This window comes from Lithobates pipiens, unplaced genomic scaffold, assembly GCF_037356315.1.
Source record: "Lithobates pipiens isolate NorthernLeopardFrog02 unplaced genomic scaffold, aLitPip1_a1.2 Scaffold_18, whole genome shotgun sequence".
Lineage (NCBI taxonomy): Eukaryota > Metazoa > Chordata > Amphibia > Anura > Ranidae > Lithobates > Lithobates pipiens.
In genome coordinates this window covers 473,211,108-473,235,357 of record NW_027507758.1, presented here as the reverse complement: position 1 = coordinate 473,235,357, position 24,250 = coordinate 473,211,108, and the positions used below count along the sequence as shown (strand labels likewise).

At 40.1% G+C, this 24,250-nt stretch overlaps 1 protein-coding gene across 2 annotated transcripts; it reads right to left on the bottom strand.

Annotated features, from left to right (window-relative positions):
* Nucleotides 1–3,491: 3,491 nt before the first annotated feature.
* On the bottom strand, nucleotides 3,492–14,454 carry LOC143988629 (transcription cofactor HES-6-like). 2 transcript variants are annotated; one of them, XM_077488333.1, is made up of 4 exons: nucleotides 14,245–14,454; nucleotides 8,703–8,789; nucleotides 7,729–7,810; nucleotides 3,492–5,837 (listed from the first exon to the last, which is right to left on the bottom strand). In XM_077488333.1, the coding sequence occupies exons 1-4, from the start codon at nucleotides 14,263–14,265 to the stop codon at nucleotides 5,461–5,463; spliced, it is 567 nt and encodes a 188-aa protein (XP_077344459.1). In that variant the 5' UTR covers nucleotides 14,266–14,454; the 3' UTR covers nucleotides 3,492–5,460. The 2 variants fall into 2 exon arrangements, with proteins under 2 accessions (XP_077344459.1, XP_077344458.1); XM_077488332.1 differs by lacking the exon at nucleotides 14,245–14,454 and adding an exon at nucleotides 13,913–13,966.
* Between the last annotated feature and the right edge of the window lie 9,796 nt (nucleotides 14,455–24,250).

Here is a 24,250-nt window from a genome sequence, read left to right as displayed (position 1 = left end):
TCTGATCACCTTCTGTTCACTTTGAGCCATTGCTTGCCAAACTTGCCTGTCTTTTGCCCACTCTTCTTATATCTGCTTTCTGCCTTCAGGACATTGATGAACCTAACTTACTGCTGATAATCTACCAGGGCAAGCTTGAAGAAATGTGGTTAGGGCCTGCATTCCCCCCAGCAAACCTGGTGTACCTGAACAGTTTGAGAATAGCTAATCCAGAGTGTTAAAGTGACACTAAATTATGGTTTAAGTAGTGAATGTGTAAGGCCTCTTTCACACGGACGGACCGTCTATCCGTTAATGGACGACAATGCATTCCTATGGGCAAAGAGATGACCATCCGTTAACCTCTGCTTCCTCTTTTATTTCTTTACAAGGCTACATCCAGATCCGTCCAAACGGATATTAACTGACGTTAACGGACAATGTCCATCAACATCCGATCAGTTAAGATCCGTTTAAGAAATAATTCAAAGTTCATACTTTGACAATTAAAAAAACAGTTAAGTGAAAAAAAACTTTATTTTAAACGGGTTAAAAATTAAGTTAATAAAACTAAAAGTTTTGAACATATCATGTGCTTTTGTGTCTTTTTATACTATCAAAACACAATGAAATAACCAAATTAATGAATACATTTAAATTTGCACTGCCTTACTTATATATATTGGTACTGCCATGGAACTTCTCCTAATGGAGATAGAAAGTAGTCGGCAAATTGTTCACGCATGTTGGTGTAGGATGGGAGGAGCAATGCTTTCTGGGTAATTTCTTAAAGGCACAGAAACTGCTGTAAACGGATGAAAACAGATACAAAAACATATGATAAAATGGGTGTAAACGTGTACATTAACAGAAGAAAATGGATATTAACGGAACGAGAGGTGGATGAAAATGGAGATTAATGGAACAGAAGACAGATGAAGCAACGGATAAGAACTGATACGTTTTTAACGTGGATAAACTGATGGTGCCGTGTGAAAGGGGTCTAAGGAGTAGAAGCAAAGTGAATGGGTAGAAGTAATGGAATTGGCTTTCAACTCAGTGACGGCTGTGTGTTGTCTCATATGGGAGGACAAAAGTGAGGAGAGCATAAGTGAATAAAAAGTCAATGTTTGTCTGTGTAAAGACATGACTTTTAAACTACATTTATACTTTAGAAAACACTTCTGAAAAACTCTTCTAAGGTCTGACAAAACCCTAGGAGATCCTTTACAAATACAGATTTACAGTGTTAGGTGCTTCCCCCCACATGACTACACTTAGGTCTGGTGACAACTTGTGAGATTGAGGGGGGGACATGCCTACTCTACCTGTGCCTCAAAAGTTGTGATGTTTCAGATAGGTTTGCAGACATGCTGCAGGTGCAAGTATGCACATTAACCTCCCTGGCGGTATGATTATTTCGGATTTTAGGTGCTGAAAGCAGTACAATTATTTTGCATGAAAATTTGGTGTTTTATATTGTAGTCCTGTAATTCTTAGGAATAACTCACTTATATCTGTCCAAACCAGAGTCTAGCAGACATCCCGGGTATGATAAAGTTTGAAAAATGAAATCATAAATTATAATATAATAAATAATTATACCAAATAATAATATAACAATAATAAAAATTATTCAATAATGTAATTAAATCAAAAACACTGAAATTTGCTCAGTTGCAGAATTGTCACTGTCATTACTTTTTAATATTTGATGACGGATCTCCCCACAAATCGCTATCGCTCATTTCTGCGAGTGATTCTAATTTATTATCGCTGTTTTCTAGTTGGTCTAAAATCATTTTTGATGTAAAGGGACAGTTTTGGTTGCTATGGACAATCTCCAGTTTTCAGGCATAAAGAAGTTTTTAGAATATAAAACTGCATGCAGGACACTGGGCAGACCACTAGGGACAAAGGGGATGTGAAATAATTACATACAGCAATGTAATTTGTAAGATTACATTATACTGTATGTATACTGTGTGTTTCACTTTTTGAATTTGGCGCCGATCTCTGTCCCCGTGGGTCTCAACGCTCGCAGGGAACGGAGATTGGCTCCGTGATGAATCGAGCGGAGGACGAGTCGCTCGTACAGTGCAGGGTCATTGCTGGATCCAAGGGAGAAGGTAAGTAAACCTCCTCCTGGATTCAGCGATGTGGTCCCGAGTCTGGCTCGGGGTTACCGCTTTTGGTACAAAACTTCCACCCCGAGCCAGACTCCGGAATACCGCCAGGGGGGTTAGGTTATAACTGCAGAGCAGGCACCCTAAAGTATTTATCTAAAGCCAGGACAGTGATACACACTGGTACAGCAGTGTGGACAGCGCCCAACTATATGCAGCCAATCACTACAAACAATACCTTCCATAAACAGCAGTTTGGGGTGCACTGTCAAAGTGCAGTGGATATAGTTGCATAGATTTGAATTGAGCCATTGAATGAAATAGATTGGATTTCATTCACATGTGGTACATTGCTGTACTAAACCCACTGAGATATAAAATCAGCCCCAAATCATGTAGTTGAAAAATCTACCATTCAAAATAACTGTACAGAACTACCAATGCTCTATACGGTAGGTAAATTTAGGTGCGCTAGATGTGACTGACCCCCTACACTTCTGGAGTCATAGGTTGTCTAGGACCCTTCATTTCAAAGAGCAGCTTTACACCATTCTTTAAAGAGAAAAAAACCCTCTCACTTATCTATGTAAATTGCAAGGATTTTAACAGACTTTGTAGCAGATTCCTACCTTTTGTTATTCTGATGAAATAGCTGTTTGTCTGTGTCCATGTGCAGAGTCAATCTGTATGGGTGTGATTTAAAAATTATCAATCAGCTGCTGCACCTGCAAGGCTCTAATGAGAATCCAAACTTTTTCCGGTCGTGTTTAGAGAATTCCAACGCACAAAGTGCCACGCATGCTCAGAAAAAAATTGGAGACAAAAGCTATTGGCTACTGGCCTCTATGTAGTCCCGTTGTACGTTTTTTACTTCACCTCGTTCCGAATGGTCAGATTTTCTAACAACTTTGTGCGACAGTGTGTTTGCAAGACCTTGGATTTTGTGGTCGGAATGTCCGACCGTGTGTATGGGGTATAAGTCAATCCCACAAGCAGGAAACAACATTTCTGGGGGGCGTTCTGTTCACAAATGTGTACAGAATGCTTCCAGGTAGCCATATTGCATTACAATTAAGGTAAATGACAGCACTGCAGTTTGAAAAGATCAAGGTCATTTTTAATAGCATTCAATTACAATTGTATATATTTTCCCACAAAAGTGGAGTTACTTTTTAAGATCACATAGATTGTACTGTTTACTTGTGGCACAAACATTTGTAACAGCTGGTTATCAAGTAAGTAGGGAAATTACTAATTTTATTGAGACCATTGCAATGTGGTGTCCGGCTCTTGTACACAGTTGCCAAATCCTTTAAATGTAGTTATCGAAGAATAGATGTTCGATGTGTAATTTATAGTGTAAAAAAAAAAAAAAGAAATCCATGCTTTTTCATCAAAGATCATTAATTTATTTATAGGAAATTAATGCACAGTAGGACTACGTACACACACACTAGTACATTTTAGTATAAAAAGAGACAGTAAGATCCATGATAAAAAGTTTATAAAGAATAAGTGCTTGCCAGATGGATGCACATAATGGAGACCATGTATTTCTCAAGATATGCTTGAAGTGCATCACACAGATTCAGGCACCTGCTCCCAAAAGTGTTAAAACAGTCATCTATATACATTAAAAAAAAAATTACACACACAACACATTACCGCTCTAATATACACATATTCCTGAAAGTTTCCTTTAGCACCCTTCAAATCGGTATCCAAACAATCCTCTATAGTCTCCTTCACTGAAGGTAGAACCTCAATTTACCTAACTCTAAACATCCCCCCTAGGGATGAAAATTCAATGCACTACCACTATGCATGCGCAGCCAGAGGAAACACTACCTACATTTCCCCTATATAAAGCTTTTCTCAAACCAGGTGTCGTAACTACTTCCCTTATCGTATCATGCTGATTTTAACGGAATCCTTCATTAGATTAACAACTTTATTTTATGCTGTAACACAATATAATGCTGTAATATTGCCATGTGCACTATGTATTAAGCAAAAAAAACATAAATAAATTCATAGGTTCCTCCGTCTCTTTTGCTCACATAACAGTCTTTTTCTAGTAAAGCTGATCTGTGTTTAGGAGAATTGCATTTTGCATAAGGTTTTGTGAAACAATAGAGGAACAAAACTCAAGAGATGAGCTTGTTCATATACATGTATAGTGACATGGGCATAAGCAGGGCAGGCTGTGACAACGTATGCTTGTACCAGGTGTGTATAGCTACATGACAGAAGCAGGCCTAGCACAAAGCACAGTCTTCTAAGCCAAGAGAGTCAGAGCAGACAACTCTGCTTCATACACAGTGCAACAGGCACCATTTCTTAAAACGACCCCCAGTGATTATAATGATAAATTAATGCTTACTATTACGAGTGGGTGTATGTAATTATAACAGGGTGTCCATCTTGTACCCTCACCAAGATTCAGCACAAATTACAAAGCTCAGTCATTCAGAATTACAGCTCTGTTCCAGAGAATACCGGGGCTGATTTACTAGAACACACTGGGGATGATTTACTAAAGCTGGAAAGTGCAAACTCAGTCTCACTTCTGCATAGAAACCAATCAGCTTCTAACCCCAGCTTGTTCAATTAAGCTTTGGTAATATAACCTGGAAGCTCATTGGTTTCTATGCAGAAGTGAGCCTGACTTCGCACTTTCCAGCTTTAGTAAATCATCCCCAGTGTGTTCTATTCATTCAATTTAAAAGATTTCCATGTTCAGGGATATGCGTGACAGTCCTATGACCCTATACTTAAATCCACTAAAAATGGCCCAGCCTCTTGGATTTAACCCTTGCCATCTGACATTATGGCAATATTTTTCATTTTTCCTACACTGGACGCCAGTAAAAGGCAGAAGACGTTCCTACATTTCCACTGAAAGTGTAAAACCTTTTAGAGCCTTCCATGAACAAAAGCCTCAGATTAAGGGATAGTGCCTATATAAAGAACCTGCTGCGCAGTATAATGAATAGTATCTATACAATGACTATAAACATGTTGCACAGTATAACAAATGTTGAACATACAGTACATTTGATTACAGAGAGTGTCTTTACAGGGGTATATCCTGCAGTTTAATCCATACTGTGATCTTGCCATCTCAATTGAGGAAAGGATTTGTCCGAGATGAAATGACCTTTACATCAAAGGCATTGAGATGGCTGAAAAACAACCCAGTTATGCTGTGTGGTTCTTTGTACTGTAACAAGTTACAGTATAGAAAATCCAAACGTGAAGACATGACATGCACTGGCTGTCCTGGGACTAAGGTACACGGCATAGGTGTACAGGTCAGCAGAGGTCCCCAAGTGTACATATATACTTGTCTAGATCACCAGGGTCTCCACATAGAAGGGGCAGGAGGTGGCTGAATCTCGGGGGTCCTGTCACTGTCCTCTACAGGCTCTGTCCCTCCCTTGACCATATCTGATTCCTCTGCATCAGAACAGCTGTCATCAGAAGAAGATCCCAACAATCCCAGGCCACAGGAAGAATCCGAGACAGGAGAATCCAGAAGCACATCAAGGACCAGATCCTGTATGTTCCCCTCGCTTAAAGGCATGGACTCCAATAGATGATTGAGCAGCTCTGCAGCCAGGCCAGAATCAATGCCAGGACAGCTAGACACAAAGGTGTGCACCTCATGCATGCACTGGATGTAGCCTGCAGCAAAACGCTCGCTGGCCTCTCTCTGCAACCGGTCAGCCTCTGCAAGGATAAACAAGGCAAACATCAGTACTCTCATATCACACAGAGCTAGTTATCATGATGTATACAGCCGTCAGAATAAGCATCTCTACCTTCAGCAGTATCATAACACAGAATACTAAAAAGATCATACCATCTATAGGCCATCTTTACTGCTAAATTCAGAGGGCATTGAGATCAAACTTTTATTGTTATTGAACTTGTCTGCATCACATTGATTCATTTAGAGTGATTTAAAAAGGGGAAAAAGAGGAGACTGTTGACTTATATTAGTAAATAAGGGAGAAACATGTTCACCGTGAATATCCGATCATGTGCATGGGAGAAAACTTGCAAGCAAACTGGTGTGCTTTATTTACTAAGCAAGTGAAATATTTCTTCCCATTCCCAATTTTATTTACCTGATCCACAGTTCCTCCAGCAGGCAGTGCTCCCCCATGCTCCAGTGGTGGACTGTCGTTTGATGCCCTCTTGTCCAAAGCAGAGCTATGGTCCCCAAATAACCCTTGCAGCGCAGGCGCCTTGTGGGCACAGCCCTTCTTTAAAGGAAAGTTTTCAAGTTTCCTGGGGCTCAGTTTAAAGGGGTTGTAAAGCTTTGTTTTTTCACCCTAATGCATCCTATGCATTAAGGTGAAAAATCACCTTGCATCCCCCATCCTGCGTTGCTTTCCCCCAGCTCCTGTGGGCTCTTCATTGGATGACTGATAGCAGCGCACCCATTGGCTCCCGCTGCTGTCAATCAAATCAATGACGCAGTGCGCCAGGCCGAGTGACACACTATGGCCAGCGACTGTATCACACGGGAGCGCGCCTGCAAGCTACCCCCTTGAGAGAGTGCTTCCCAGAGGGGAATTAGCTCTTGCAGGGAAGAGCCGAGACAGCCGCCGAGGGTCCCCAGAAGACGGGGATCTGGGCCACTCTGCACAGTGGAGGTAAGTATGACATGTTTGTTATTTAAAAAAATATAAATAAACAAACCTATACAACCCCTTTAAAGTAGTTCTAAAAACAGAAGTTTTTATTTTTACCCCAATACATTCTATGCATTAAGGTTAAAAAACCTTCTGCAAGCAGCTCCCCCCCAAATTCTTACTCAGCCAGATCTCAATCCAGCAATGTGCACAAGAGCAGAAGTTCTCTCTCTTCTTATTGGCCCAGACACAGCAGTGGGAGCCATTGGTTCCTGATGATGTCCAGCTGTCAATCACAGCCAGTGAGGAGTGGGCAGGGGGCGGGGTAGTGTGGAGGGCCGAGCCATGCGCTGTAGGTCTTATGGACACACAGAGCTGCCTCGCAAGCGAGCATGCATGAGTGCCCCTACAGCAAGCTGCCTGCTCTGGGGGGACACAGCAGGTAGGAGGAGCCAGGAGTGCCGATGAGTGACCCAATGATAATGTCATACAGTTTGATGGGTCACTGTTTATAATGTCCAACTCTAATTGCTGCTGAGCAGGCATAATATAAAACCAATTTTCTACTAGCAGTATTATAAATGATGCTTTTAAAATAGATTTAATGATTTTAGTTAACATAAAAAGGAAAGTTTTTTTTTATTATTATTATTTTAATATTTGACTAGGATTCCATTTTAAGAAATATTTGTAACATACAGTACTGTATTGTCAAACTGAAAGACCTCCTTCTAGAGTAGCTAATGTATATATACATTGTTACTAAATTACAATAGTGAACATGAGTTAAAAAAAAAAGATAAACAATGTTGCAGAATATAGCAGCTGATCGGTTGTTATCTTCATTTTGTAGGATAACTACCAGAAATTGAATTGGTCACTGTTTTCATAAATGGGACCAAATATTGCCTATTACTTATCCAGCTGCAACCAGATTATATGGTAAATGTGTGTCAAATATTTACAATTCAAATACCTACCAGCTGATCTGCTCTGTAAAATCCTTTGTACCCGCTTCACGGTGAGCTCTAAAACTTCTGCGTTCTCCATCTTTGACTGAAACTAGTAATAGAAAGAAAGAAAAAAATGCACATTAATATCATTACAATCTCTTTCATCCTTTCCTACTGTACATTTTAATGTCCTGTATCTAAATGGAGTTATAATTTTATGAAGTAGATGTTATGTTTATATTTTTATGAGCTATTTATTTCTATTGGGTGGACAAGTTAAACTGTGCAAAGGGTAGTATAGGGGCTTAAAGTGGTTGTAAACCCTTTACAACCACTTTATACTACAGGCAACCTATAATTAGGCTTACCTGTAGCTGCACTGGATATCTCCTAAACCTGCACGGTTTAGGAGATATCCCTGTATTTGCATGTGCCAACGTCATCGGCACATTCGCACTTAAGCCAACTGAAGCAATGGCACGTACATGCTGTTGCTTCAGTTGTATTGTGTCCTCTCCGACGGCTCCAGCGCATGCGCGGGAGTGACGTCATTGCGGCTCAGGCCAATCACAGCGCCGGAGCTGTGATACCCGGAAGTAACCTCCTGGATAGATGTCGCTGGCCGTAGGGGGAGACTAGGACGGCTGCGGGGACTTCGTTTTTGGGTAATACCATAATAGCATACTAGCTCATTATGCCTTTATCTTACAGGATGTTTTTTTTTTTTTTTTTCAGGAGGGTTTACAACCACTTGGTTTGCATTTTTGCCTTGCAGCACTGGGGTCTTCGATTTAAATTTCAACCAGTATCCTATCTGTTTTGAGTTTGCATGTTCTCCCTGTGCTTGCGTGGTTTCCTTTAGGTACTTCAGTTTCCTCCCACAGGCCAAAAGACACGCTGGTAGGTTTATTGCCTCCTGTCTAAAATTGGCCTTAGTATGTATGAATGTACTGTATGCATGACAGGGACTTTAGATTGTAATCTCTTAGACTGGCACACACCTCATTGTCAGCCAGGATTCCCCTTAGCTCCTGTAGGCTCTCGTTAATCCTTGCCCTTCTCCTCTTCTCAACCAGTGGTTTTCTTGTCTGAAAAGAAAATGTAAAATTAAGTAAATGTAATAACACTCCCCTTCAAAGCAGGAGAGTGATGGAAAACCCATAACAAGTAAAACACACGCACAAGGCTGAAAGTAAGGACTTTTGTACCAGTTGAAAGTTATTAATAAAAAATTAAGAAAAAACTGTCACTATGTAAGCGAGACAAGAGAATATCAATCTCAACCGTTTTACCAAAAGGTGGTCTTTGTATATAGCCAATGCACTAACTCCCCAAGAAAAGAGAGCTCTTATGCCTTCCTTTTCCTATTCCACTCAACCTAGTGGAGGGAAAATATTGACCGGACCATCTTAAATGCCCCATTTACCAAGAAGCCATCTGCCATTAGCGTTAGACATTCTACAATCATTACACTTGCCTGATTTTTAATTTAGGTAATGCACACCCTCACACAAGGTATGCTTTAAACATCCAAGGGAGACTGAGCTTGTTATTTCTATAGGGTATATTATTCTGTTCAAGTTTAATTTAATTTTATTTTTCCATAGCTTTAAGGTTACCCTGAGAGAGATCTATCTCAGCCTTTAAAAAAACACTTTTCAAAGAACCTTATATCTGTATATACACTGAACATCGTGCCCACTAGCCAAACGCACATAAATGTAGCAGAGCAACTCTCCTAATCTAACACAAGGGTATAATGCAGAGGGGTTTATTTACTAAAACTGGAGAGTACAAAATCTGGGGCAGCTGTGAATGGTAGCCAATCAGATTCTAGCCTCAGCTTTTTCGATTAAGCTTTGACAAAAAAAGAGAAAATAAATAAATAATTGGAAGCCGATTGGTTTCTATGCAGAGCTACACCACAATTTGCACTCTCCAGTTTTAGTAAATCAACCCCAGAACGTTCAACTCTAACACCTACTAGGCTAGGGTCATGTCCATGTACTGAAGAATACCAGCTCAATTGCTATTGTCAATGTCAAAACTATCCAAATGTGAAACACACACAGATGCAAGATTACATCAATGTGACCTTGTATAACTCTTTGACATTGTCTTCTTGGTAAAAAACACTTTTGTTTATTGAAAATACGGCGTAAACTATGTCATGATAATGGTCTTTTATTTATTTTTTTGTAAACTTTTTTTTTTCATGAAAATTAATAAAACAAATGCAGAAAAGAAAATTTAAACAAAAACGGAGTTGTCACTCATAGTAATATTCCTCGTCTCATTCCAACAGGGAATAAATAACGCCTGATTCATTACTATGGACAAAGTTGTGCTTTTGTTCCAGGGTTCTGCTCTTTATAAATATTAAACAAATATTCCTATTCTGCACAAGGGAAAAGCCGTTGTTTTAAAGGCCATATTCATTTACAGTAAATCTAAAAATAATTTTACAGGTAAATAGTGGACAGTGAAAAGGTTGACAATATCCTATCTAAATATTTCTCTGCAGGAAAGTGCATTCAAAAGGTATTTTTAATACTTTAATGTACACATAAACTAACACTTAAAAATACCCTTAGGCTGGATTCACACCTATGCATTTTTAGTGCTTTTTGTATTTTGCAGATTTGCACTACAGTCCATTTAACATTGTTTCCTATGGAACACGCTCTGTAGTGCAAATCTGCAAAATGCAAAAAGCACTAAAAATGCATAGGTGTGAATCCAGCCTTAAGCCTAGAAACATACATTAACAGCAACAAACAAAATGGCATTTATTTCTCTATTAGTTTTATGACATAAGCAGATTGTACATTTTCTAAGTACACATTATATACTGAGGACTGATGTACATGACGTTCTATTTGAAATGCAGTTTATTGTACAGACAACAATTTTAGTGCAATGCCAGATTAACAGATTTCTGTCCTTATCATTTATAACTATTCCCACACCAAGTATAAATAGGATTTGGGGAGAAATTATATTTGCTACAAGTTATCATCTTTTACCAATGGAAATTCTGGGCTGGAATGGCACCATTTATTTGTTCTTTACTGTGCCCAGTAACAATGTTATTGTTTTATTTACAAATAGTACGATTTTATTTTTAAAATGCCTCTATGTTACTGTGCATAAAATAAAAGTCAAATGAAAAAAATTTAATTGACATAATTGTCCCTTATGTCACAAAGGGGGTTATTTACGAAAGGCAAATCCACTTTGCACTGCAAGTGCACTTGGAAGTGCAGTCGCTGTAGACCTCAGGAGTAGATCTGAAATGAGGGGGAAGCTCTGCTGATTTTATCATCCAATCATGTGCAAGATAAAATGCTGTTTTTTATTTTCCTTACATGTCCCCCTCGGATCTACAGCGACTTTACTTCCAAGTGCACTTGCAGTGCAAAGTGGAGTTGCCTTTAGTAAATAACCCCCAAACTATTGTTATTAGTTCATGGATGGGTTGAATATTTTCATTGTTTAAAAAAACGGCTAACAAGAACTCTAATTTAAATACAGAAAAAAGGAAGCTATTCTCCCTAAAGCTTTTGTTTTGCATTCTTTAAGGGCTCATTTACACTACTGGGTTTTAACACATGCATTTCGACATGCAAAAATGCATGCGTGGCGGTCCCTTATAATAAAGGTAATATCTGTTCTTCTCTGTAGTGCATTTTTAAAAATAAATGCCCATTTGTTTCTGTTTTATTGCATAGGGAGGCCAATGACAGCACATCAAAATGCATATAATGTATTGACAACAGGTATTATAAAGGCTTAGTCAACGGCGATTAACCCCAATTCAGAATTCTAAATTCAAAAACCTAATAAAAACACATTAATGCTACAGATAACAGGACACCGTTATCACACAACTCATCTACCTAATACTACAAAAACATCTACCTCTACACACATTATTATGAGCAACAGTTTGCACAATGCTTAACAAAACCATTACATAGATTTAAATGGGCTCTGACAGCTGCTTGTGTACTTTACTTAGCCGTAAACACAACAGTGGAGCCTATAGGCACAATCACAAAAATCTATTTCTAGGGGCTGAGAGAAATAAAACTAGAATAACCATATTAATAACAATGGGCACTATACATGTACATATCCCTGTATATGACAGAGCTGTACTTAGACTTGATTCTAACATTGGGAAATAAAGTCACACACAAATTCCATAACCAATTCCCAATAAATCCTTCCATGTCATACCAATTCCCGATCAATCCTTCCATGTAATACCAATTCCCGATCAATCCTTCCATGTCATACCAATTCCCAATCAATCCTTCCATGTCATACCAATTCCCAATCAATCCTTCCATGTCATACCAATTCCCAATCAATCCTTCCATGTAATACCAATTCCCAATCAATCCTTCCATGTAATACCAATTCCCAATCAATCCTTCCATGTAATACCAATTCCCGATCAATCCTTCCATGTCATACCAATTCCCGATCAATCCTTCCATGTCATACCAATTCCCAATAAATCCTTCCATGTAATACCAATTCCCAATCAATCCTTCCATGTAATACCAATTCCCGATCAATCCTTCCATGTAATACCAATTCCCAGTCAGTCCTTCCATGTAATATCAATTCATCATCAATACCATATAATTAAATATTATACAGGATTTATATATCACCAGTTTGCACTATAAAGGGAGACAGTATAGTTAGAGCACAGCAGAATTAGAAGGGCCCTGTCCATAGAGCTTACAATGTAAAAGTGAGGGGAGATAATACAAATTCCTGATCAATCCTTCCATGTAATACAAATTCATCAATCAAGCCATGCAATACCAAATCCTCACCCATTCCTTCATGTAATACAAGTTCTTCATCAATTCTATCATTGAATATCAATTCTTCATCAGTTCTATGTAATACCAATTCCTTATTCATCTCATATTCATCAATCCCTCCACTTATTGTGAAGTCCTCATCCATTCCCCCAACTAATACCAATTCTTGCTCAGTTCTTCTATGCAATACAAATTCCTCATCAATCTTTCTGTGTAATACCAATTCCTTATCCATCTCACAATCTAATGCCAATTCCTCACCAATCCTTCCATGCAATACAAATCCTTGATCAACCCTTCCATGTAATATAGATTCATCAATCCCTCATCCATTCCTCCAACGAATACCAATTCCTGATAAGTCCTTCCATGTAATGCCATTTCCTCGCCAAACTTTCTGTGTAATACCAATTCTTTATCCATCTCACCATCTAATGCCAATTCCTCAGCAATCCTTCCATATAATACAAAGTCCTGATCAACCCTTCCATAAGATATATGGATCTCTCTCTCTCTCTATATATATATATATATATATATTCATCAATCCCTCATTTTAATATCAATTTATCATCCATTCCTCCAACTAATACCAATTCCCGACCAAGCCCTCCATGTAATACAACTTTTTATAAAGCCTGCCAATACAAATGTCTCATCAATTCCTCAGTGTAATATCAGTTCTTATCAATCCTTCCATGTAATATTAATCTATCAATCCTTCCATTTAATATCAATTCTTTGGCCATTCCTCCATGTAATACAAATTCCTGATCAATGCTTCCATGTAATACAAACTCTGCATTAACCATTCCATGCAATATCAATTCTTGATCAATCCTATATAATGCAAATTCCTCAATGTAATATCAGATCTTCATCAATCCTTCCATGTAATACAAAGCTATCAATCCTTCCACTTAATTCTAATTCCTCAGCCATTCTTCCATGTAATGCCAATTTCTGATCAGTCCTTCTATATAATACAAATTCCTCCTCCATCTCACCAAGTAATACAAATTCCTCCTCCATCTCACCATGTAATACAAATTCCTCCTCCATCTCACCATGTAATACAAATTCCTCCTCCATCTCACCATGTAATACAAATTCCTCCTCCATCTCACCAAGTAATACAAATTCCTCCTCCATCTCACCATGTAATACAAATTCCTCCTCCATCTCACCAAGTAATACAAATTCCTCCTCCATCTCACCATGTAATACAAATTCCTCCTCCATCTCACCATGTAATACAAATTCCTCCTCCATCTCACCATGTAATACAAATTCCTCCTCCATCTCACCATGTAATACAAATTCCTCCTCCATCTCACCATGTAATACAAATTCCTCCTCCATCTCACCATGTAATACAAATTCCTCCTCCATCTCATCCCCTGCATGTCACAGAGCAGAGATCAGTAAAGCCAGCTTTGATCACAGTTGAATACAATGAGAGTGAAATGTTGCAATGCATAAAGCAATGGAAACAATGCCTATATCGGGCACATAGAGAAGAGCGTAGCCCGGTGCACGGAGATCCGGGTGTGCATTGCAGGGAGGTGACCCGCATGAGCTCTCAGGTAGAGCACAATGTGCACACAATGTACACACACTGTACGTGCAATGTATGGGCCGTGTGGTGGTGGGTCCGGGCCTTGGCGGCCATGCTGTGTATAGAGAAGCCAGCTCTCACCTGCCTCTCCCCCCGATCCATGGTGTGACTGTAGGCACAGTGTGGGCTCCCAGTGTGTGTTTATAGGGCGATCTCTCACACCTGCCTCTCCCCCCGCTCCATGTGACTAGACAACGTTCCCCGGGTCCCTTTGTGACGTCACCCTGCGGTTGCTCGCTGCTCCCAGCCGCTCGGCCTTCTTTGCATGTGAATGAGAGACCGAGGCTGACGTCACGTGACATGAGGCCCAATGGCAGCGCTCCCTATTGTCCCGAGCGGCAGCTGCTGTGTAGGGCAGGAGAAGGTGGCAGAGAGCGGACGGAGATTGTTTGGTTGGCGGCGCCGCCCGCTCTTGCTTTGCTGAGTTGGTGTTCCGAGGTGTGTGCATGTCTGCAACCATACTCTCCCCTGGTCATTTACTTCCAGTCTTCTAGGCCGTATTCACACTGGGCTCCCGAGCCCAAGGAGAGTAAATATACTTTATGCGTCCTACCTCAATTTCCCGGCTCACACTGCAGACGTGCAATACCACAGGCCGCTGGCGTGCAATATTTACTTGCAATGTGCTGGAAACAGAACACTGCACTGTAACCTTCATTTTTTTTACAACTTTATTGAAGTGTCACAAAATGACATTTAAAGTATATGTGAACCCTCACATTATGGAAAAAACGAATTCAGTTTAAAAATGAATATGAAAGGCAAAATGTATATATATATATATTTGCCTTTCATATTCATTTTTAAACTGAATTCGTTTTTTTCATAATGTGAGGGTTCACATATACTTTAAATGTCATTTTGTGACACTTCAATAAAGTTGTAAAAAATAAAATGAAGGTTGTAGTGCATATATATATATATATATATATATATATATATATATATATATATATATATATATATATATATATATATATATATATATATATATATATATATATAGCTTTTTTTGTATTTGTATAATGATCCCTGTTCTCGGTTGCATAAGGGGATTCCAGAAATTAGATGGAGATTTTAGAGTGGTATGTCAGCGGGAGGCAAAGAAACAGCAGGACACTGATCTTCCCAGTGAATGGCTGGGGGGGGGGGGGGACTTCATACATGTGTCGGCATGGTCAGTTTAAAATAGGAAAGCAGAGGGATTGGCAGGGTCACCAGGGATTTCACACAAAGGAAGCAATACGTAGAGAAAAGGATACAGTTTAGCCCAAGTACACGGCACAACAGACATATCAGGAATATGAAATGTTGGGGTAACAGACACTTTAATTCCGTTGTATAGACCACGGTGCAGTGGACCACACTGTGCTGAAAAAAGTACTGCATTGTTCTGCACCCACTATTGCAGCACAGTGGTGGGAACTGACTTAGTAGTGAATAAGGATCCTTACTTTGTCTATGCATTGGGCCCTAGTCGGGGCATATCTGCCGTGAGGCAAACAAGGCATTTTTCTGGGGGGCAACACTCACCCCCAGGCAGCCACATTATAGCCGAATGACAGCTACAGTGTGGTCATCCAGTTTTGTGATACCTTCTATTGACACCCTCCTAGAACTGAGCCCCCCTCCCACCTGCTGCAGCATGCACCTGGCACGTTCTGTGATTGGGGTGAAGAGCCAATCACAGCGGCTCTTTACCAAGTGATCAGCTGTGTCTATTCACAGCTGATCAAAATGTAAATACACTTGCCAGTTATTGGCATTCCTTTTCTCGCGCTGTCGCAGCTTGAGGAGAGACCCGGTAACCAGCCAGTGAAAAAGGGGACATCTATATTGAAAGCACTGATCATCAGTCTCCTGATGATCAGTGCAGGCCCAACAGTGCCCATCAGTGCTGCCAATGAGTGCCAATAAGTGCTGTTAATTAGTGCTGCCAATCAGTTCCACTTATCAGTACCGCCTATCAGTGCTGCCTATTAGTGCCTATTAATGCCCATCAGTCCTGACTATCAGTGCTGTCTATTAGTGCCCATCAGTGATGACTATTAATGCCACTTATAAGTGCCCATCAGTGCTGCGTATCAGTGCCCTTCAGTGCTGCTTATCAGTGCCCTTCAGTGTTGCCTATCAGTGCAGCTTCATTAGTGCCACCTCATCTGTGCCCAGCAGTGCCGCCTCATCCTCTGCCCCACTGACCCCATCCTTCTGGCCCTAGTAGCACATTGGGTCACATTTGCAAGCGCATGTTTCATGTGTTTCCATGCTTCATGTTTTTTTCTTTTAGTAGGAGGAGAAGAGACTGGTTGTTAAACACAAAACCCCATCAAATACGTTGTGTTTTCCACAAGCTCCTATTAAAGTTTGTGGGGCCAAAATCACACTTTCCTGCACCAAAAGAATCGCCTGCATCTCTTCCAAAAACGTACTGCAGGAAAATGCATAGGTTTGAATGGGCCTCAAAGAAGATAATATGAAATGGATTGTCGTGCATTGGTGCTTCAGCAAATGTGCAACAAATCAAACAGGTGTGAACTGAGCCTCAGTGTACCTGTGTTTACATGCATGCAAGCAAGTTCAGCCCTTGGATGCACATAATTCTATTTTATCTAATCACAGGTATACTGAACAGGGCTAAACATTCATTCTGATTACTACCATCATCATCTTCATCATAAGGGGTTTAGGACCCCTATGCATTCAGGGACGAATGCCCAGAATGCAGAATACCTGCGTTTCGGGCATACATCGCTGAATGCATAGGGCTCTAAATGCAAGTACTACTCAGTACAATTCAAGTCCATTGTTAGTCTTACCATAGACGTAGGATTTTTACATATATATAGTAATGCAAAGGCTATTTTTATCACTACTCAGTACAGTGTTTAGCTCCATGTCATAGACATTGACAGGCTGCAAGCTAGGCACTGAAATTTTACTTTCCAGGCAGAATAAAACTCTGGGATTGCACAGGCAGAATAGGTAGGCAGGCACAGCACAAAAATAGAAATACTGTACCACACTCTTAGGCCGGGTTCATACCTATGTGAATTAGATGTGTGTTTCCCCGCATCCAATTCGCATAGCAGGAGAATGTGACTGGCTCCCTATGGAGCCGGTTCACATATCTCCATTGCGGCTGCGGAGCGCACTGCACAAAAACACTGTGCGTCTTTGGCTTCATTTCAGGGCCAGATTCAGGCATGGAATCAGCCCTGATTCCTCTCTGAAACAGGGAACAGGGACGCACAGCACTCCCATGCGATCCACAGCGGGTTATAGTGTGAACCCGGCCTTACTTAGGATGTGGTATTATATTCTAAAGGAAGGTGTATGGGAGGATTTGGGTGCACTTTAATGTAGAACTATAGACAAAACTTTTTTTTTTTCATTTTGGATAGAGTAAGGGAGGGTTAGAACCTCCTGTAAGGTTTATTTTTTGCCATCTTTGTCACATTGGGAAGATCTCCCTTCACTTCCTGTCCCATAGCCAAAACAGGAAGTGAGAGGAAATCCCTACAAATTAATGGAATCTCTTGGTCCCCACCCAAGTCACCAGAACTAGCGTCCCCATTGAAAGATTTCCCCTCTATTACCTTGCTGGGGAAACCCAAAATGTAGGATTTCTCTTACTTTCAATGACAATGGTAAAATGGACAGAGAGGTTGAATCTCTCTAAAGGGGACACAGACAGCAGTAAAAAACTGACAAATGTTCTAATCCCTCTTCACTTTATCCAAAACAAAAAAGAAAGTTTTGCCATTCATTTCAATAGGCTTGCTCAATATGCATTCATGCTCTAAAGTGTTTTTTAGCCAATTGTTTTGACAAAACTTGCTAAGCTGCAGTGCAGCCACAGAGCAACAAATGGCATTTCCCTTTGCAGTAAAGCACATGTATTTTATTGCAGGAAAGCAGAGAGGTATAAACGCCCACTAAAAATTGCATCGTTAAACTTTTACAATGCAAAAGAACGAAACACAGGAAGAAGTTTTGATGGGAGGTTTTTAGGAATGTAATTTTAGACTACATTCACACTCAATGTGCCGAAAACACAAGAAGGCATGCACATAGGTAAATAGGCCCTAGGACAACTATTAACAATTTTTTCAATTCTGCATCTACAGTATATTTCAGCGCATACCCTGTTGAAAAGTAACATGCAAACATACCTGTTACCTGCTTAAAGACAAACTGTCACAATGTACATGCAGGGCAAAATAAAAGTATCCCTGCAAAGGGTACCCCCAACCCACTTTTTACTCACTTTGCTCCCAATATTCATACAGACTAAGAAGCAGCAAGGGATCACAAGCAAGATAACTACAGGCATACCCCACTTTTAAGTACGCAATGGGGTTTATTTACTAAAGTTTGAAAGTGTAAAATCAGGCTCACATCTGCATAGAAACCAATGAGCTTCTAACCCCAGCTTGTTCAATTTAGCTTTGGTAATACAACCTGGAAGCTTATTGTTTTTTATGCAGAAGTGAGCCTGATTTTACACTTTCCAACTTTAGTAAAAAAAACAAAAAACATTGTGTACTTAAAAGTGGGGTATGACTGTATAAGGGAGTTGGTGATGGTGGGGGGTAGGCTTTGCAAAGACACTATCACTTTGCTCTGCATGGCCAAGGTGACAGTGGGGAAGTTTATTGGAACTGGAGCACTCAGAATTTGGTGCAGCTGTGCATAGTAACCAATCAGCTTCTAACTTCAGCTTGCTCAGTTAAACGTTGACAGTAAAACCTAGAATCTGATTGGTTACTATGCACAAGTGCACTACATTCTGTGTGCTCCAGTTTTAGTAAATCTATTTACTTACATTAAATCAAATATATTTGTTCTGTTTATTGTTATCACCAAGAGAAAAAGTGAAAGCAATTCCCACATTTTGAATTGTCATCAGGACAGTGTTAAAGGGGAAATCTTCCAATAGGGACACTAGTTCTGGTGACAACCAGGGATTCCCTTAATTTGGAGGAATTTCCTCTCACTTCCTGTATTGACTTTGGGACAGGAAGTGAAGGAATGTCTCCCCAATGAGCCACAGAGGGCAAAAAAAAACAAAAACAAAAAAAAAAACTGTCAGGGGTTTTAACCCTTCCTTACTTTATCCAAAATGAAAACAAAAATGCTTTAAAACGGAGGTCCGCCCACCGCTACAAAAATTAAAAGCCAGCAGCTGCACATACTGCAGCTGCTGACTTTTAGTTATCGGACACTTACCTGTCCTGGAGTCTAGCAATGTCGGCACCACAGCTGATGTTTCCATCAGCTGTCGGGGGGTGCATGCCATCTCCATTGCGAGTAAGGGAACCGAACCCTACCACGCATGCGCTAGGCTCCGCTCCTCTCTCCTACTGGCCCGGGAGCAGAGGGAGGAGGAGGAAGCCTGGGCGGTGACGTCAATACCCGCAGCTGAGGCTCCTGGAAGCTCCTGGAGCTCCTGGAAGTGGGAACAGGATACCTGTGAAAGAAAGGAATCCTGTCCCCCCTCCCCCCAAAAGGTGCCAAATGTGGCACTGGAGGGGGGGAGGAGTACAATGAGCGGAAGTTCCTCTTTTGGGTGGAACTCCGCTTTTAAGTTCCATTTTAAGCTGGCCAAATACAGCAAATTTCATCCAGCTCCTGATGAGGATGCGCTCATTTACTATTCATTTCAGTATGTTCATAGTAACAAATCAGCTTCTAGCTTCAGCTTGCTCAAATAAGCAAAAGTGTATCAATGCTCCAGGTAGATCAGAGTGGAATGAACCTCTCCTCTAAATTAGAAGCCACAGATGCTGGCAATGCATATAGCAATGAGGATGAGAAAAAATTCTGGACAGCCGCACTCCAACAATTTGCCTTTAATCGTAGAAAATATGATCAAAAATACATGCCACAGCAGAACAGACAGAAGATCTGACGCGTTTCAAATATCAAACAGTGCTTAACCATAGCTAACAATCACAAACATGAATTTCATATAAATACTTGTCTCTTTTGACCATGTGACCAAATAAGTGATTCATTGAGTCCAATCAACAAATTCTGTGGGCTCAATCAAAAACATGACTAACCTATGTGATTGAATAAAGTGCTTGTGAATATATCTATGTGAAAGAGTAAATGTATGAATACAGACCCAAAGGAAGGGTTTGTATAAAAAATGAATAATAACACTTTTTAATTCCTAACAAATCCATATGTATGCGAAAAGAATATATATGTGAATACGTGAAAAAAAAAAAATATATATTAGATGTGTAAAATATTTTTGTTTTTATCACTTTTAAGTATATGTGAGAAAACCCCTCATATACATAAGTTAAATGTGATGTATGCAACAATTAGAAATAGTCTAAGATGAGTGTATTAATAATAATAATGTTGGAACGTGTTCATAAATGAGTGAACCTAACCTAAACAGAAACAAAAATATGTGAAAGAGAATGTGTGCTAGTATAAATGTTTGAAAGCAATAAAGGCAAAAAGCCTCCACTGTATGTCACAAAGCTACAGATATTAGCACAAAACACGACCCTCATACATATACAGGCATACCCCACTTTTAAGTACACAAAATCACAAAATCAGGCTAATTTCTGCATAGAAACCAATGAGCTTCTAACCCCAGTGTGTTCTGTAATAAAGCCTGAAAGCTCATTGGTTTCTATGTAGAAGTAAGCCTGATTTTGCACTTTTCAGCTTTAGTAAATAAACCCCATTGTGTACTTAAAAGTGGGGTATGCCTGTAGCTTTGTGTATGGACCATAAGTATGGGTTAACCCCCGATAAACTTAAATAGACTGACTAAGAATTAATGAATTAATTAATATATCTTTCTTTGTTTCAAAGGAAAATCATTACTACAATTGATATAAAAGCAACTATTACATACATTGCTAATATTATATACTATATTATGTGTTACTATGCACAAGTGCACTACATTCTGTGTGCTCCAGTTTCCCCACTGTCTCTTTGAACAGTGAGTGTGGGCACCTTTCCGTCAAGGTAACACACATATATGCAGCATCACAAAGCGAGCTTTGTGCATGTGGCGCTGCATATACAGTATATATGACATGTTTTTGTGGTGGGAGTGCAAACCATTACTGACTGCTCTTGGTCTCAGGATAACAAGTAAAAGCCATTCACAGTGATCACTATGTTTTAGAACCCTCTCTTGTATCTTTTTTCTAACTGCAGGTACATTGTATCTATTTCTCGTAGCTAAATAGATATGTAGCTATTTCTCGTAGCTAGAGGAGTCTCAAACAAAAAAGTCTGTTTAAAAATGAAGATACAACAGTTAGATCAGAGCTTCAGGGCTCGTTCACACATAAGGTTGGAGGGGTGGTAAAATCAGGCAGACTGCCGCATTTGTGAGTGAGCCCTCAGAGCATGGTACAAACACGTACAAATAAATATAATGCATATAATCTGACATCCCCATGCACATAAGAAGTAGGAAAATTTATTTTTGGTTTGTTAGATGGTGGTGGTTCATGGTAATGGCAAGAAATATAGAGCTAACTTTTTTTTTTTAATCTTTTTCAGCCAGTTTTCCAGTGATAATAATAAAAAAAAAATCAAAATCAGAAAACCAGGTGCTACCAATAAACATTTACCAGCGAATGAAGCCAATTTATCCTGAATAAAGCAAGGTATTATTCACCCGTACAAGCAATAGATGCAACAATATGTTATATGTATATTCAGTGTTACAACACAGACCAAAGTTGTAAAACTGTATTCAGGTGTTAAAGTTAGTTTTACCTTCATTATAAAGGGGTAAAAAAATAAATGTCTTTAAAATACTAGCATAGTCGGTCTTTGCAGTAGTCTCTTGGATGTCCTTGCACTTCAGCAATCAGGCAGGAAGAGGAGGGGGCTTACTGCATTGTACTGTGTACTGTAAAGGTAATACAAATGGTGCTTAATGATTGGAGGATAGAGCACAAGGAGGACTTCATCACTGAGCTGTTCCTTCACCATCCAATCACAAGTTTGACCAAGTACACCCAGTATGAACATATTTACAAACTTTCACAGGTAAGACTGCTCACAAGGGCTGTGTATAATATCCACCCCCATGTGTGTGTTGTGTAAGGGTGGTGCAATGCATTGTTACAACTCATTGCAACTTTTACCTTTTTTTAACTTTATTGAAATGTAACAAAATTACTATTACTAATCACGCTGCCAGCCTTCACTTTCTTAGGCCTCACTTCGATGGATGGTCGCAGTAAAAACAGGCAGTTGAGAACTGATTTTACTACCCCTAAGTACAGAGCTGAAAGACATTATGGCCACATTGCCATGGTGTGCTGTAGCAAAACGGATACCACAGGTTGTGTTCAACAGGCATTACTGTCACCAATTACAACCCTTTCAAATGAATAGGGTTGGGCCACAACCACTCTGCAACCATGTGTGATGCATGTGGTTGCCCATGGTGCAGCAGGCTTCCAATGATTAACACAGAAGCAATATATCACCTCTAGACCGCTTGTAAAATGCCTCTGAAAAGCAATCCACTGCAATGATTGCTGCACATGTAAATGAGACGTTAAAGGGGTTGTAAACCCTTGTGTTTTTTCACCTTAATGCACTCTATGCATTAAAGTGAAAAACCTTCTCTCATGCTGCAGACCCCCAGACCCCCCGTTTTACTTACCCGAGCCCTGTCTTTCTCACCCCAGGGACGAACACACCAGCTATGACTGGTATCTTGTGTTGTGATTGGATAGATCGATAGCAGTGCAGCCATTGGCTCCCGCTGCTGTCAATCAAATCCAATTATGCGAGTGTAGGGGCGGGGCCAAGTTCTGCTTTCTGTGTCAGCAGAAGCAGGACACAGGAGCGCACGCGCACGGGTGTCCCGAAGCAAAACGCTTCTCCGGCGGGGCACTCGAGAAGAGGAGGAGCCACCAGCGCTGCTGAGGGACCCCAGAAGAGGAGGATTGGGGCCACTCCAAAACCAACTGCACAGTGGAGGTAAGTTTGGCATGTTTGTTATTTAAAAATAAATAAAAATGAGGGTTTAGTAAGAGCTACAGTTTTAAAAGAACTTTCAGCATCTGACACTTCCAAGAGTAAAATCACCATCCCCCTGCCTTTCTCATTGGTTCTATCCACCAGTCCGTACATGACTTCCCTGTTATACTGAGACTAGTGTGGCAGGGGACCAGGCTACAGGCAGAAGATTTATTGAGGGCTGTAGTTCTTCAGAAGAACAAAGATCTGCAGTATGAGTGTTACAAAAGGAAAGTGTTTTTTTGAAGGACAATTAAAATCTTACTATTTTTATTTGTCTGACTTAATGCAAGATATGGTTGTGGGGTGCCTGCTATTATGGACATAACACAGGACTAGTTGACCTAAACCAGCCTTTTTCAAACAGGATGCCCAGGCAGATGTTTACAAGCCCAGGCCGTAGGTGGATCAATCTTGTGTTTTAGTTACACAAAGCAACAGGTTTTCATTATGCATCACTATGAATTTCTAGCCACCGTCATCCTAACAACCAATCACATCATTAGTTGATTAGGGGGATGTTGGTTGCCTCCACAGCATTATTGTTTAACTGTCCTCTGCCCCTCCAACTCAGCACTGGGGTGACATTAGCTGACTGATGTCAAGAAATTGAGGGAGAAGAGAAACATTGGAATACTAGTCAGTACCAGTGTGCAAAACTATTTGCTTTGGAGGAATAAATCACCTCTAATTTTGGGTGACCTACATGTGTGGATGTTGCTGCATTATGTAAAACTATTATGCCCTGTACACACGGTCGGACATTCCGATGACAAAATCCGTCAGATTTTTTCCGATGGATTTTGGCCCAAACTTGTCTTGCATACACATGGTCGCACAAAGTTGTCAGAAAATCCGATCGTTCAGAACGAGGTGACGTACAACGCGTACGACGGGACTATAAAGAGGCCAGTAGCCAATAGCTTTCCTCTCGTAATTTATTCCGAGCATGCGTAGCACTTTGTGTATCAGAATTATCTACACACGATCGGAATTTAAACGATCGGATTTTGTTGTCGGAAAATTTTAGAACAAGATCTCAGACTTTGTGTGTCGGAAA